The sequence below is a fragment of the Nicotiana tomentosiformis genome, chromosome 3 (genome assembly GCF_000390325.3).
Source record: "Nicotiana tomentosiformis chromosome 3, ASM39032v3, whole genome shotgun sequence".
NCBI lineage: Eukaryota > Viridiplantae > Streptophyta > Magnoliopsida > Solanales > Solanaceae > Nicotiana > Nicotiana tomentosiformis.
In genome coordinates this window covers 94,183,959-94,196,303 of record NC_090814.1, presented here as the reverse complement: position 1 = coordinate 94,196,303, position 12,345 = coordinate 94,183,959, and the positions used below count along the sequence as shown (strand labels likewise).

General features: G+C 36.0%; 3 protein-coding genes, 1 long non-coding RNA gene and 1 other non-coding gene across 8 annotated transcripts in view; 1 reads left to right on the top strand and 4 right to left on the bottom strand.

The window, feature by feature from the left end:
* Nucleotides 1-4,068, top strand: part of LOC104093514 (polyadenylate-binding protein-interacting protein 11-like) — a 46,195-nt gene extending 42,127 nt beyond the window's left edge. For 2 of the 3 annotated variants that reach the window (XM_070197280.1, XM_009599263.4), the window contains exons 3-11: nt 214-324; nt 419-463; nt 563-635; nt 724-836; nt 951-1,010; nt 1,101-1,148; nt 1,232-1,300; nt 3,567-3,628; nt 3,717-4,068. In XM_070197280.1, coding sequence (XP_070053381.1) covers nt 214-324; nt 419-463; nt 563-635; nt 724-836; nt 951-1,010; nt 1,101-1,148; nt 1,232-1,300; nt 3,567-3,628; nt 3,717-3,777 — 642 coding nt within the window. In that variant the 3' untranslated portion in view covers nt 3,778-4,068. Of the gene's footprint in view, nt 1-213; nt 325-418; nt 464-562; nt 636-723; nt 837-950; nt 1,011-1,100; nt 1,149-1,231; nt 1,301-3,544; nt 3,629-3,716 lie in introns of all 3 variants that reach the window. The other variant, XR_004506333.2, reaches the window with a different exon arrangement.
* A 728-nt stretch (nt 4,069-4,796) lies between these two features.
* LOC104093512 (small heat shock protein, chloroplastic) lies at nt 4,797-6,391 on the bottom strand. The gene is made up of 2 exons (XM_009599262.3): nt 6,011-6,391; nt 4,797-5,326 (listed from the first exon to the last, which is right to left on the bottom strand). The coding sequence occupies exons 1-2, from the start codon at nt 6,297-6,299 to the stop codon at nt 4,893-4,895; spliced, it is 723 nt and encodes a 240-aa protein (XP_009597557.1). The 5' UTR covers nt 6,300-6,391; the 3' UTR covers nt 4,797-4,892.
* A 481-nt stretch (nt 6,392-6,872) lies between these two features.
* LOC138908782 (uncharacterized) overlaps nt 6,873-12,345 on the bottom strand; it is a 165,269-nt gene continuing 159,796 nt past the window's right edge. Inside the window, exon 2 of the long non-coding RNA XR_011415186.1 lies at nt 6,873-6,911. This is a non-coding gene — a long non-coding RNA (uncharacterized lncRNA). The remainder of the gene's footprint in view (nt 6,912-12,345) is intronic.
* On the bottom strand, nt 7,810-7,890 carry TRNAL-AAG (transfer RNA leucine (anticodon AAG)). Its single transcript has one exon. It is a non-coding gene; the product is annotated as a tRNA-Leu (tRNA).
* Nucleotides 8,636-11,722, bottom strand: LOC104093511 (growth-regulating factor 7-like). Of its 2 annotated transcripts, none has more exons than XM_009599260.4 (4): nt 10,922-11,722; nt 10,472-10,639; nt 9,969-10,380; nt 8,636-9,678 (listed from the first exon to the last, which is right to left on the bottom strand). In XM_009599260.4, exons 1-4 carry the CDS (start codon nt 11,301-11,303, stop codon nt 8,946-8,948), a joined length of 1,695 nt encoding a protein of 564 aa, XP_009597555.1. In that variant the 5' UTR covers nt 11,304-11,722; the 3' UTR covers nt 8,636-8,945. The 2 variants fall into 2 exon arrangements, with proteins under 2 accessions (XP_009597555.1, XP_009597554.1); XM_009599259.4 differs by having other exon boundaries at nt 9,969-10,383; nt 10,922-11,719.

Sequence of the window (12,345 nt, the reverse complement as noted above, 5' to 3'; positions counted from 1 at the left end):
AAACATAACTTGATAGCTTATAGTATTAGGAAATACCATAGTTGGTATATATCATGCAAGTACATAAAAATGAGAGGATGGTGTAGTCATTAAGGTCTAAAAAAGGAGGATGTTAGAAGTCTATGGTCAGTCACCTTTTTCAAACCTTGTTTTGTAATAAAATCGCTGTCTTGAGGGTCATGGCTAACAATTCGGGTTGAAATGGACTAGCAGAAGAGAAATGGCTATGGTCATGGTAGGAGAAGGATGAACGGCCGGACAACCATGGCCCAACGCGAAGAGGTTATAAGGAGGACTGTTTATGTGTCTGACATTGATCACCAGGTACTAAAAAAATGGGTACTTGTTCATTATTTCATTTAGTTATTTCACCTTCATCTTTTTTTCCCTGGAGACTAATTTTTCTTATTATATATAGGTGACTGAGGAGCAACTTGCTACACTTTTTCTTGCTTGTGGGCAGGTGAATATGTTTCTCGTTTGGTCACATTTTTGTTGGAGTTATTAATATGTTAATGAAATCTTTTGTTGCCATAACCTGACTAACCTTGATGTGCTGAAGGTGGTTGACTGTCGCATATGTGGAGACCCCAATTCTTTACTCCGTTTCGCCTTTATTGAATTTATTGATGAAGGTATCTTGAACCATAATCTTTGGTTTGACATTTTTTGGTGAAAGTTCTTGTTGTCTAACAGTGGCATTGTCCCACGTATGGTCTGCAGAAGGAGCAAGGAATGCCTTGAGTCTTGCAGGGACTATGCTTGGGTTTTACCCTGTGAGAGTGCTTCCCTCTAAAACTGCAATTGCACCAGTTAATCCAAAATTTCTTCCAAGGGTGAGAAAATGTGTATACTTTGGTACTTCCCTTTTGCAAAATTGCTGTTGAGGTGATGAATGGATACCTAGTGTTGCTAATACTATGTTATTTACCTTTGGCGCTGATATGTAGTCCGAAGATGAAAGAGAGATGTGTGCAAGAACTATATACTGTACAAACATTGATACAAAGGTAATTTTGAGTTTGCAATCCGTGCTTCACATGGTTGAAGAGCTTCTTTGGGGATAAATGCTTTATGACTTGTTCATTTGTATGAAGCAGGTTACTCAAGGAGATGTCAAGCTCTTCTTTGAATCTTTTTGTGGAGAGGTTTGTAGCTTCTCACTGACTTGTCTCAAAGTGCCTGTCCTAGTTAAGGTCCTAACTCTACGCTGTTTCCTTCTCTAACACAGGTTAAGTGCTTGAGGTTGCTTGGTGACTATCGTTATTCCACTCGTATAGCTTTTGTCGAGTTTGTTATGGTAACTTCCATGAGCTTTTGTCTTTCACTATAAATGCTTGTAGTTTAGCATTCATATGATGTTATTTGATTCTTTTACATTCGAAGTGTAAAAACATTTTTGTCCCTTTTGGATAAGTTTATGTGGGTGAAGAAAGTTCTTTGTAGTAGTGTGGCCACTCCTGTGAATTTGAGATAATATTGACGTAAACTGAAGTTTGAAAGTTTTTCTCCTCTTGCTTGCGGAAATGCTAAGCTTATGTTGATATCTATCTTTGCCATGAGAAAGTAGTGCTATTCTCTTTAACTACATAACATGAGCCATGTGAGCATTACTTTCTCTCTGGAATAATATGAGAAAGGTCCATCATCTGCAGGTCAGTGACTCAGTTCTAATGTGCTTGTGTTTCTTTGTGAATTTAGCTAATGTGTTTTTTTATTGGTTGCTGCATTGTTAGAGTAGTAGAGTGATGAAAAATACAGGATATGGTACCGACTTGTGTTCAGTATAAATGTCTCTGGTATTTAGTTGTGTCGATTGAGTTACTGCTGGAAGGAGAGGGTTCCTTTGGTCGGCCACAAAAAAACAATTCCAATATGAAGTTTTTCATAACTAATACATATAAAGTATGAATAAAACTATGCATTACTAATGTAACTGTGCATAACTAATACAATATTTGTTTTCTAGTTAAAATTTATAATTGAGTCAATGTTTGATTTCAGGTATTAAATTATGCACTACTAATACTGACATAACTTTTGTGGGAATCAATGTATTATTATCTTCTGTGGGATAAAATGTGGAATAAGAATACGTTTATTAGTAATATCTCTTCAAGAGTATCGAAAAGATGTCCTTAAAGTAGACAACCCCTACGTACTATCCTTTACCATATAATACTTCTTACATTATTATTGACCGCAAAATAATTTTTGTAACAATTTACACATTCTTATCCACTGCCATAACAATCCTTGTATTATAATTCTTGCATAACTAATATGTTAGCAAAGGACCCTTAATTCCTTAACTAGGATGGGTATGAGGTCTTTTTGCCTTTCTATGTTTTAGTTATATGGGAAACAAATCGAAGGTCTCAGAATCACCAGATTTGGAGAAGGTGGATGTTTATTTTACAAGTTAAGATATCATTACTTTTATGAAAGAAACCCGAGGACACTATGTGCAATATTAATCACTTATAAAGTGGTTCTAGACAGCAGGAAAAAAGAAGTTGCCTGTGTTGTCATTTTGATCAGTTCAACAGGCATGTGGTATATTTGTCAGCTAATGAGTACATGCCAGTAGATTATTAGGAATTCACAGTAATGTTGGGTAAATAAAATTGCGATCTCGGTGATTTTGAGGCTGCTCAGCTCGGGTTGTTCTTGCATCTCTTAGTGACCAACTTTTAGCTGGTGCTTTGAGTGGGGGTCATGGCCTGATATACGTTTATGGCTATTGCTTTGACGGGAGCCCTTACGACTTTTACTATGTGGATGACTGGATTCTGTATGTCCTGACCACTTAAACGAAGCTGGAAGGGAAGTGCTTTATACTTGGTACTCCTATGTGAGATACTTCTGTAAAAAGTAGACCAGCTTTATCATCCAAGCAATCTTCAAATTGGAGAAAGTACTACTAATTTAGCACCCAAACTGTCGTGTGAAGTCTGGTTCCCATGATAAAGTATCTTCAATGTACTTGCATGAGGATATCTTATAATTTTTCTGTTCCTTGGTTGCTCTCAGCTAGCATGCTACCGCTTCATCCACAGCATTCGTTGACAATGGATATAGGGAACTATAAAAGAACTTCTATTAGTCTTTTTGGTGGAGGTTCCAGATTTGAACTTCCTCATGCACTCTCTAGATTTCTGGTGCAATCTGCATTCAGTTCTCGTTGATTCATTTCAAAGCTGTGTTCTGTTGCCTTAACACACGTGGAATTTATGTTTTAAGGTGCCTGTGCCGCAAGTCAAAAATGGGATTTCTAGAGTATCCCACTTTCTGTTCTTGTATAGGAGGGTGCCACACTTCTATGTACCTCCTCCTAGTGATTAGTTGCAGTGCAATTTGTTTTGAGGACACTTCTGCTGTGGCAATGGCAGACTTTGAGGGTGTCAACTATCTTTGCTTGGCCTGTTATTTGAATTTAATGATCTCAATAATTGGTCCCAAAACTTAGTGGACTCCCCGTGATGTAATGTAATATATTTTAGCACGTGGCATTTCATGGCTATGATGTTTACATAGTTTCATGATGAATTTTCTGGTTGTTGCAGGCTGAGAGTGCCATTGCTGCACTGAACTGCAGTGGTGCAATATTGGGGTCACTCCCTATAAGGTAGCTCTCTGTTTCTAGTGCAAATCCTGCCGATGTCTTCTCTATTTCACTGACATCCATTAATCTTCAAACTTTTTGCATACTGCAGAGTGAGCCCATCAAAGACTCCTGTTCGACCACGTGCTCCTCGCCCTGCAGTGCAGTCATAAATCACTTTGCATTTCTCAGCTGATCTTATATCTAAATGCATACGTAGATACAAATACCACTAAGTACCTTGTGGCTTTTGTCATTTAGTTTATTCTCATTACTCAGCTGGGCATCTCTCACCCACCGGATACTTGTTCTTAAGGCTTGTACTGTTGGCAGGTTTATGAGTTCCTATGTTGATGTAATTAAAATCTGGTATACTATGTTTATCTAGGCAATGCCTCGAGTACGAGTACTGAGATGTTCTAACAGTGATTTTCTTCAGTGAGTTCCATGATATTCCTCTATCACATTGGTTTGTGATCCTGTGTTCTGCTCTTGTAAAATTTCTGATCTAGTTCCCTGGGATAGTGTATTAGTTAGACCATTGGGTGATGGAGCAAAATGACCAGTTGACCTTTTCTTCCTCTTCTCTGAATCAGTTTCTCATTCCTTTTTTTTAATAAATGTGACTACTGACTTGTTGAATCTAAGCTTTGCTAAATATGGGAGTATACTGAAGTGATTGCTAGCTGTGTGTAATGTGTTTCTGAAGTAGAGTAGTAGTTGTTTGTTAATGTTATCCTGAAGTACTTATTAGGGAGATCTAGTAAGTATTATGTGCGACAGAAACGGAGTATTTGTCTTCACCCGTAGTTTTCCTTCACGCCTATTTCTTCACCTAGGTGTGCGGATACATTATACACCCAATACATTATAGAGGAAAATAAACTCTTTTCGTTCACCTTTTAATGTTTGACCAAGGAGAGTATTAAATTTTTTTGAAGAGAATATGTTCGCCTTGAGAGCTCTTGACTGTTCCTTTCAGTTTTATGTTTTGCAGAATGTTTAATATAATGTTTTTAGCTTTTTTTGGATTTGGAAAAACATGCTTGGACTAATATTTCGACGCACTAAAGAATCTGCAGTATCAAGTTACCCCCTCTATTGGTTAGTAGGAAATACTTTGAGGGCTTAACGCGTTGGCAGAACTACTACTAGCTGGAAAAGGAAAACGAGAAAAGAATGAGAAACACAGTAGCTAAAACTATACTCGTATAAATATTTGCGCCAAGTTACATTTACAGAATGTTACAAAAAAACAACAAGAAGAAAACCGAAAACCATCAACTTTTTAGTTGATTTGCACGTCAATCACCTTCTTCTCAACTTTGGTCTTCGGAATTGAGATGAAAAGGACTCCATTCTTCAGTTCAGCTTTAATTTTATCTTTCTCAACATTATCTGGGAGACTTAAACGAGTATCGTAGGAGCTGTAATTCCTGCCCCAAGAGTTGTCATCTCCAGTCTCTTCCTTTTTGTATTCGCCTTTGATGACAAGCAAATCATCTTCCACAGATACCTTCACTTCATCTTTAGAGAGCCCCGGCATGTCAAAACGCATCTTGATTTCATTTTCATCGTCTTTGATGTCCCAAGGAGCACGTATTTCCCCTACTGCTGATGATCTGTTCCTTCCTGGGAATGTCATGGTATCCTCCAACAGTCTGTCCATAGTGTCCATCATCTGCCGCATTGTTCTCATCGGAGACATTGGGTCTAACAATCCTGTTTATCACATGAATAATAAGAAAACTTCCTAATGAAGCAGAGCTTAATCAAATGCTACTCTACCATCAACCACTACCAACTATCTTGATACACGAGCAATGACCTACTGGAATTGAATTTAACCAGTAACTATAGTACTAACATTGTGATCACTTCCACATCATCTAAGAATATTAAAGACTTGAACTCGATGGGTTAAAAATGAAGCATTTTGACGGGTTCGACCTTCATAGTTTTAGCACAAAAGACAGTACTCTTTTAGTGATGAGTTTTTGTTAGAATCGATTAGTTACGGTCTTTATAACATCACTATATAATATTTATTCCCTATAAAAGTCAAATTTTTCTCGAAATTGAATATTATATCATGTTATAATATATGTCATGTATAACATCACTGTAGCAACCAAAAAATTTCGCAACAAACGAGAATATTATAGATATATTTGACCGTATATTCCTATGATTCATCCGCCTCTAATAATTGGGACTAATAACCTAACAAATAACGTACAACAACGAATTTAAAGGCACTGATATTATAGTGTCAAATTCTTTAAATAGCTAAAGTTAAATACAATGGAAATACAGACAGTGCAGCTAAGCAGGCAGTAGTTGTTGGTGCAATGGAAATTAAATAGTACTCCTAAATGGTATAGCTAGTAGCTAAATGAGAGATACCGAAAGGGGAGACATCAAGAGACATCTTCCTAGGACGGCGGTCGACAGAAGTACTGCCTTGGTTGTTGTTTCCTCCTTGACCGCTGCTGACATGCACGTCAACTGAAGTATCTTTGTTATCTCCAGTTGCCTCAACTACAAGCCTAGACGCTGGCCTTTTCACGTTGCATGTGGATGGAAAGAAAACAGAGAAAGGCGCAGCTACCCTGTTGTTACTCCTAGAGGACGCTGTAACACCATTAACTACTAAAGGAGAAGCTGCTGAACATGTAAGAGTTTTGCAAGCCATTATAAAACTAAAAACAAATCCAGAAAGATAGCTCGATCACACGATATTTTTTTATGGATTGGTCTTGTTTTCTGTTGCTTATGTTGTGCAATAGGAGGTATTTATAGGGAGAAGAGACAAGGGTGTGGAGAAATCGTGAAGGTTTTAGATAATACTAGTACTAGCTAGCTAGGAATTAAGGTGATGACTGTTAAGTGTGACTGGGACCAAGGCACGGATTGCTCGATCGTTCTGGAATAATCGCTTATTTTCTAAATTTTACAAAGTAGGGTCTCCTTTTAAACCTTATTATGTTTTCACCCCACTCTTTGGTTTTATCTATATAGAATAGGAGAAGTAAAAGCACTATATTAAGACAAGTGATATAACCACAAAGAGCCAAGTGACATTGTTATGACAAAATAAACTACCTTTCTAACTATTTTTTTTTTGAATTTTAAATTTTGAATTAATACACTACTTGAATTAATAAATACAAATATATTATAATTTATCTATAAAAAGACAAAAATATATAAAAATAAACTACTCAATTAAATTGGGGAGTAGTTTCAAGTTGAACTTTTAAAACTATTTTACAATAAAAAAAAAAAAAAACAAAAAATAAAAAAACTATCAATTCAAATTGAAAAGTAATTTCTTCCTAATATAGTAGTGTGTGTGTGTGTGTATATATATATATATATAAAGAAACTTATAGTTAGAATTATTATGAGAAAAGTCTTACATATACACATAACTAAAGTCATAATAAATAAATAAATAGTCATAAAGGAAGAATACTAAAAACAAATCAAGTGATAGCCTAAAAATATATATACTAATTAAATTTCTCATGTAGGGAGATTTATTTAATAAATAGAACTCATAATTTTATAATGCAAAATACAAAAATATAAAGAAACTATTAGGATATTATACATAAGATAATATATTATATATAAAACACAAATTATTAATTATTAAAAATATTAGTAGCTTTTTAATAAAAATAATAAAAAGCTTATCTCTTTATACTTTTGATGAATTAAAAATTATAATTTAGGAAAAAAATTATATTATTTAAATTTTTAGTAAAATATAAATTGAGAAAACTACTCCAAATTATAGTACTAAGTACTTGCTGATTTAAAGACAAGAGGGGTTGCTCTGATGGTAAGCAACCTCCACTTTCAACCAAGAGGTTGTGAGTTCGAGTCATCCCAAGAGTAAGGTGGGAAGTTCTTTGTATCCTTTGATTTTGTATAGATTTTATTATATTTGTGTACACTATATTAAATAATAAAATAATAACTAATATTTATTAAAATAATATAATATATTAAATCATAATTTTATAAAATTAATATTTTATCAAATTATCAGCACGAATCGCGCCGTTCTAGGACTAGTTAAGGAAAAAGAAAAAGCGGGAACGTAATTTGGTGTTCCCTTTCATCATCATCTGCCGACATAGAAAAACAGAAAAGATGTGCGCCGAAGTCCAATTCCCGAAGAAGTAAAAATGTATTGTTGAGAGTGGGATTTGAACCCACGCCCTTTCGGACCAGAACCTTAATCTGGCGCCTTAGACCAACTCGGCCATCTCAACTTACTGGCACAATTCCAGTACTGTTAATATTCTATATTGTTTGCTTTTTCCTTCAAACAACACGTGCAACTCGTACAATATCTCATATTTTCCAGAGCAAATGAACGGATTTTTGAAGTTGAATTGATAATGGATTAGTTTATTATAAAAAAATCACACAATATCATTTAGATTAAGTTAAATGCTACTTTCTTTTAGCTCATGAAAAGCACTAAAGCAAATTTATGGAGCAGAGGATGTAAAGAAGTAGTACTAGAGTAGAATTCGCCAGAATTCACACGAACTTCCCGGAAACCGCTAGATTTCTTGAATGGTTGATGAGATATTCTTTATTTTCTACCAAATGTGATCTTTATTGTCTTCCAAAAATCCGGGTTGATTGAATGAACACAGAACAAAAGGAACTGAAAGCTGCTGGATGTGAAATCACTCTCCAGTATATCCAAGGAGTAGATGAAACTAGTCCACACTTTATTCCATCCGAACGATGTCACAGATATTATAAAGGGCTTCAAATTTCAAAAGCAGTATTTAAAGGAGTATATCGCTGTATCTATCAAGTCAAACTGTGATATTTTTCTCAGCAGAAGGGGGACGGACAGTCCTAAAGACTACTCAGCTCAAGAAAAGAGAGACAGCAGATAGTAAGGCCATTATCCCTGTTCCTTTTCATCATTAAAATATGTTGTAATCAACTGTTTGAGTACTTAATTAAAAATCTTCAGTGCAAATAACAACACCACAGTTCATCCCATGATAAACCCAAGATTAGAACATTCTAATTCTTTTTTGTATGTTAAGACCGACACAGCACCAACGAGGCAAAAAGACTCTCCTCTTTTGACATACAAGTACAATTGCTGAAATTTAAGAAAGCTTTTCAAAAACAACTTGTAGGATAGTAGTATAACACCTTTTTGAATCTAGTGTTGGGAACTGAGATTGCCTGAAAATGAACTTCAGACATTCACTTTGGAAACTTCTGGCAGCTAGAAAGGAACAACTGTAAAAAGGAAATAAAAAGAAAAAGGGAAGAGCCATTTTGGCATTCTCTTCTAACTTAGCCACTGGAATGGAACCGTCTCAGATGTGTTAGTTGGAGGTGCAAGAATTGGGCTGTTGCAAACACTGCCATCAGAGTGTGAAAACATTGTCCTCTGAAGAACTCCAGATGGCGATGAAACGGTTGTTGCTGCAGGGCTGATTGAATCACAATTGCTTGTATATGAGGAGGCTGGATTTTCACCTTGATTAATAGAAGAACTAGGGTGTAAAACTTCAGCCAATGGTCCTCCAGATGCAAAAGGGACCCAACTGAATTTCTCCCAAGACTTGTTCTGATACGCGTTATTCATAACACTACTCTCCAATCCCATATCCTCGTCAAGCGCATTGCCCGCAGCCATAGCCATAGACAGAGTAAGTGACGACGGAGAGATGTTCCCTTGCGATGGCCATAACGAAGCCTCCTCCATATTGTCGTCGTTACTATTGTTGTAGATGTTATCATTCGACCATGCATTAATCAAATCCCTGGGTGCCTCCTTTACAGATTGCTTATCCAAAGAAAGTAATTCTGGATTTATCATGAAATTGAACTCACCATTGTGCCTCATACTCACATCTTCAGTTCTTTCCAAATCTCTACACGCCAGTAAATTCAATGCCTCTTCCCTGTAACTATCCTGCCAGTCCGCCGGGTGTATGTTTGACTCCATCAAATGTTGCCATTGCTGTCCAACACCAGCCTTTGCCACCAACTCACCTTCCATCGTCCAGCCCGAACTTCTTTACTCATACAAAAGACAAACAAATACTATTAAAATACGTTTTTTTCCAATTAAAATTTTACTAAGTAAAATTAAAGGTGATCCATAATGAAATAGACGACCTAACTCGAACTCTAAAAACTAGCTAAAAAAGTAAGTAACGTCTAAGACCATATAAGGAGACAAATAGCCAACACAACCGATGTGGGACTACTACTAACAGGAATTAAGCTCAATCACAGTTGCAGGGCCAAAGAAAATGTCACAATTCATAGCCAAGAATGAAATATCAGCTACAGAAATAAAAACCTGTGTAGTTCATTGAAAGAGGAATCAGTGGAGATATTTTGCCCCATTTTATCATGAAGAAACAAGGGACCCTCCATATATTGAAAGGCAGATCTAAGAGGCTGTGTTGAACGGCTGTCAGTTTGACCAGTAGGTGGGGGTTTAGGAACAGCAATGGGAGTAGATTCAAGAGGAACAGGGTGATTTCGAGTCTTCTTATTGTCATTGTTGTTGCTAAGAGTGGCATGAACTTCCACATGCTTTCTTGAACGGGGACGGCCTCTATGCATATGGCGCTCACAATACTTCTGATGAGGTGCTACATCTCTTGAGCATCTCCATTTCTTGCCGTCCGTTCTTTTGCACCTACCTGGTTCTAGATCCCTTATATTTCTGCATCTTTGCCCTTGTACTGAACCAGAACCACTAGCCGCTGCTGAAAAAAATCAAGAAAACCCAATATAACTTGAAAAAATAAGAAGGGGAAAATAGATAGGATAATAGGGAAAAACAAGGGTTGTTACATGTAGTAGTATGAGAAGCTCCAGAGGAATTAGTGCAAATTGATAAGAGAAGATCTGGAGGGACAGGTATAGCTGAGACCATATATTTGTAGATCATAGCTTGCCTCTCCAGTTCTTTCCACTGAGACCATGTAAAAGGAAACCCCAGAGCCGCTGCCATTCCTTCGACTGCAGAGTTATAACACAGCAAAAAACATACATTTATTCTCCATTATTCAGACACTTATTTTCTCTGTTTCTCCACTTGCTCTCTGTCTCTGCTCTTTTAAGTAGCAGCACAAAAACAGTACTATAGTAGTATTAAATTCAGATCTTTCTTTTTCAATAGCACAGAGAGAGAGAAGAAAGGGTTGAAAAGGAAACATCAAGAACAAAATAAAGTAACTAGTTTAGGACTAAGGTCAAGGTCCCGGGGAGGGGGGGACAAAGGAAAAAAGAAAAGCTTTTTACCTGGGGATGAGTTTGTAGAAATGTCAAAAGGCTGAAAAGTCCTTACAACAGCAGCAGCACCAGTAGCTGGAAGAGGAGGAGGAGGAGGAAGAAGAAAACTAGCATCAGAATATACATTATGCTCGTTAGAAGAAGGCATTTTGTTAGCTCCGCTGTGGTTAAGAGTGGGCCCATTATCACCACCACGTCCATCATCATCCTCATCAGAGGATGAACGGTGAGGATCTTGATTATGACCCATCATAATCTTGGAAGGGAATGATTCAGTAGTCTGCAGTTGGAAATTGTAACAAATAGCAGTAGTAGTAGAAATTTTTCCAACATCTAAGTTTGCCTTGTTTGAAACGTTAAAGCCATTAATAGCACCGTCCTCCATACCCATATACCAAAAAAAAACTATACTAAAATTGGAAAAAAAAAAATAAGCTCCCTAAAAGTCACTGCCTTTCCTTATCAATGACTAGTAAAAAGGAAAACAGAAAAAGAGATATAAGACCAAACCCTGTTAGGAAAAACACTTCAAAAAGACACTTCACGTTACTTTTTCACCATCTTTGTCTTCAAACTGTTCTAGTTATTGCGTTCAGACAAATGGGCAAAATATGTGTTACTACTAGAAACTTTTTAGTGTATTGGAATTATTTTGACGATTTTTAAGTTTCTTTTTGCCGCCATACTTGGCCTTTGGTTTGCTTCCATTCTTCCAACATTCGCACCGTTGTGTTGTTTTTTGTAGATAGAAAAGTTGAAGCAACAAACACAAACGCCTTTCTCTCTCAGTCTCTCTCTCATAATTGCAATATCTATCGTTATCTGAGGGATAAAGCTTGACCCACCGTACTACACTTTTTATCCATTATTTTATTCGACTAATAAAATCCATCACAATCTGATATGGGCACCCTTTTCTTTATCAAACCTTATGTGCTTTTCATTAGAAATGAAATTTAAAATATTAATTAGTATTATAGGCATAATAAATAAAAAGCACATTGAAATGAATTTGAGTTGTTAAAACTTAAAAATGCATAAGTAACAACATTAATTAAAATGTCTCCATTTTCCAGAATTACACAAGAGAGTCTCTCTAAAGAGAGTGTTAAAGTTTACGTGACAATAAAAATGTGAAATAAAAATAATTAAAGATTAAGATCCCAAAGTATATTTATCTCATTGGATTGCGTTTTCGGATCTTACAATTATCATTTGACTTATAGGTTAAAGAAAAGGAAAAATGGTTTCAGTTAGGCAAATGTCTCGTTGGATTATTGACTCAGGGTTTATTAGAAATAATATTTTTATTTTTTCAAGATAAGTGTAAGGTCTACGGATATATTATTATTCCTTGATCTCACTTATAAAGTTAGGCCGAATTTGTTATTGTTGTAAATTTTCATTTGGTGCTAAAAAAATGGTTGAAGTAA

Excerpts from the sequence above, each read along its gene's own strand:
- LOC104093512 (XM_009599262.3), bottom strand. The coding sequence starts at position 6,299 with ATGGCTTGCAAAACTCTTACATGTTCAGCAGCTTCTCCTTTAGTAGTT. Across the intron at positions 5,327-6,010 it reads TCTTGATGTCTCCCCTTTCG|GATTGTTAGACCCAATGTCT; the intron begins GTATCTCTCATT and ends TGTGATAAACAG.
- LOC104093511 (XM_009599259.4), bottom strand. The coding sequence starts at position 11,303 with ATGGGTATGGAGGACGGTGCTATTAATGGCTTTAACGTTTCAAACAAG. Across the intron at positions 10,640-10,921 it reads TTCTACAAACTCATCCCCAG|TCGAAGGAATGGCAGCGGCT; the intron begins GTAAAAAGCTTT and ends ATAACTCTGCAG. Across the intron at positions 10,384-10,471 it reads AGCTTCTCATACTACTACAT|CAGCGGCTAGTGGTTCTGGT; the intron begins GTAACAACCCTT and ends GATTTTTTTCAG.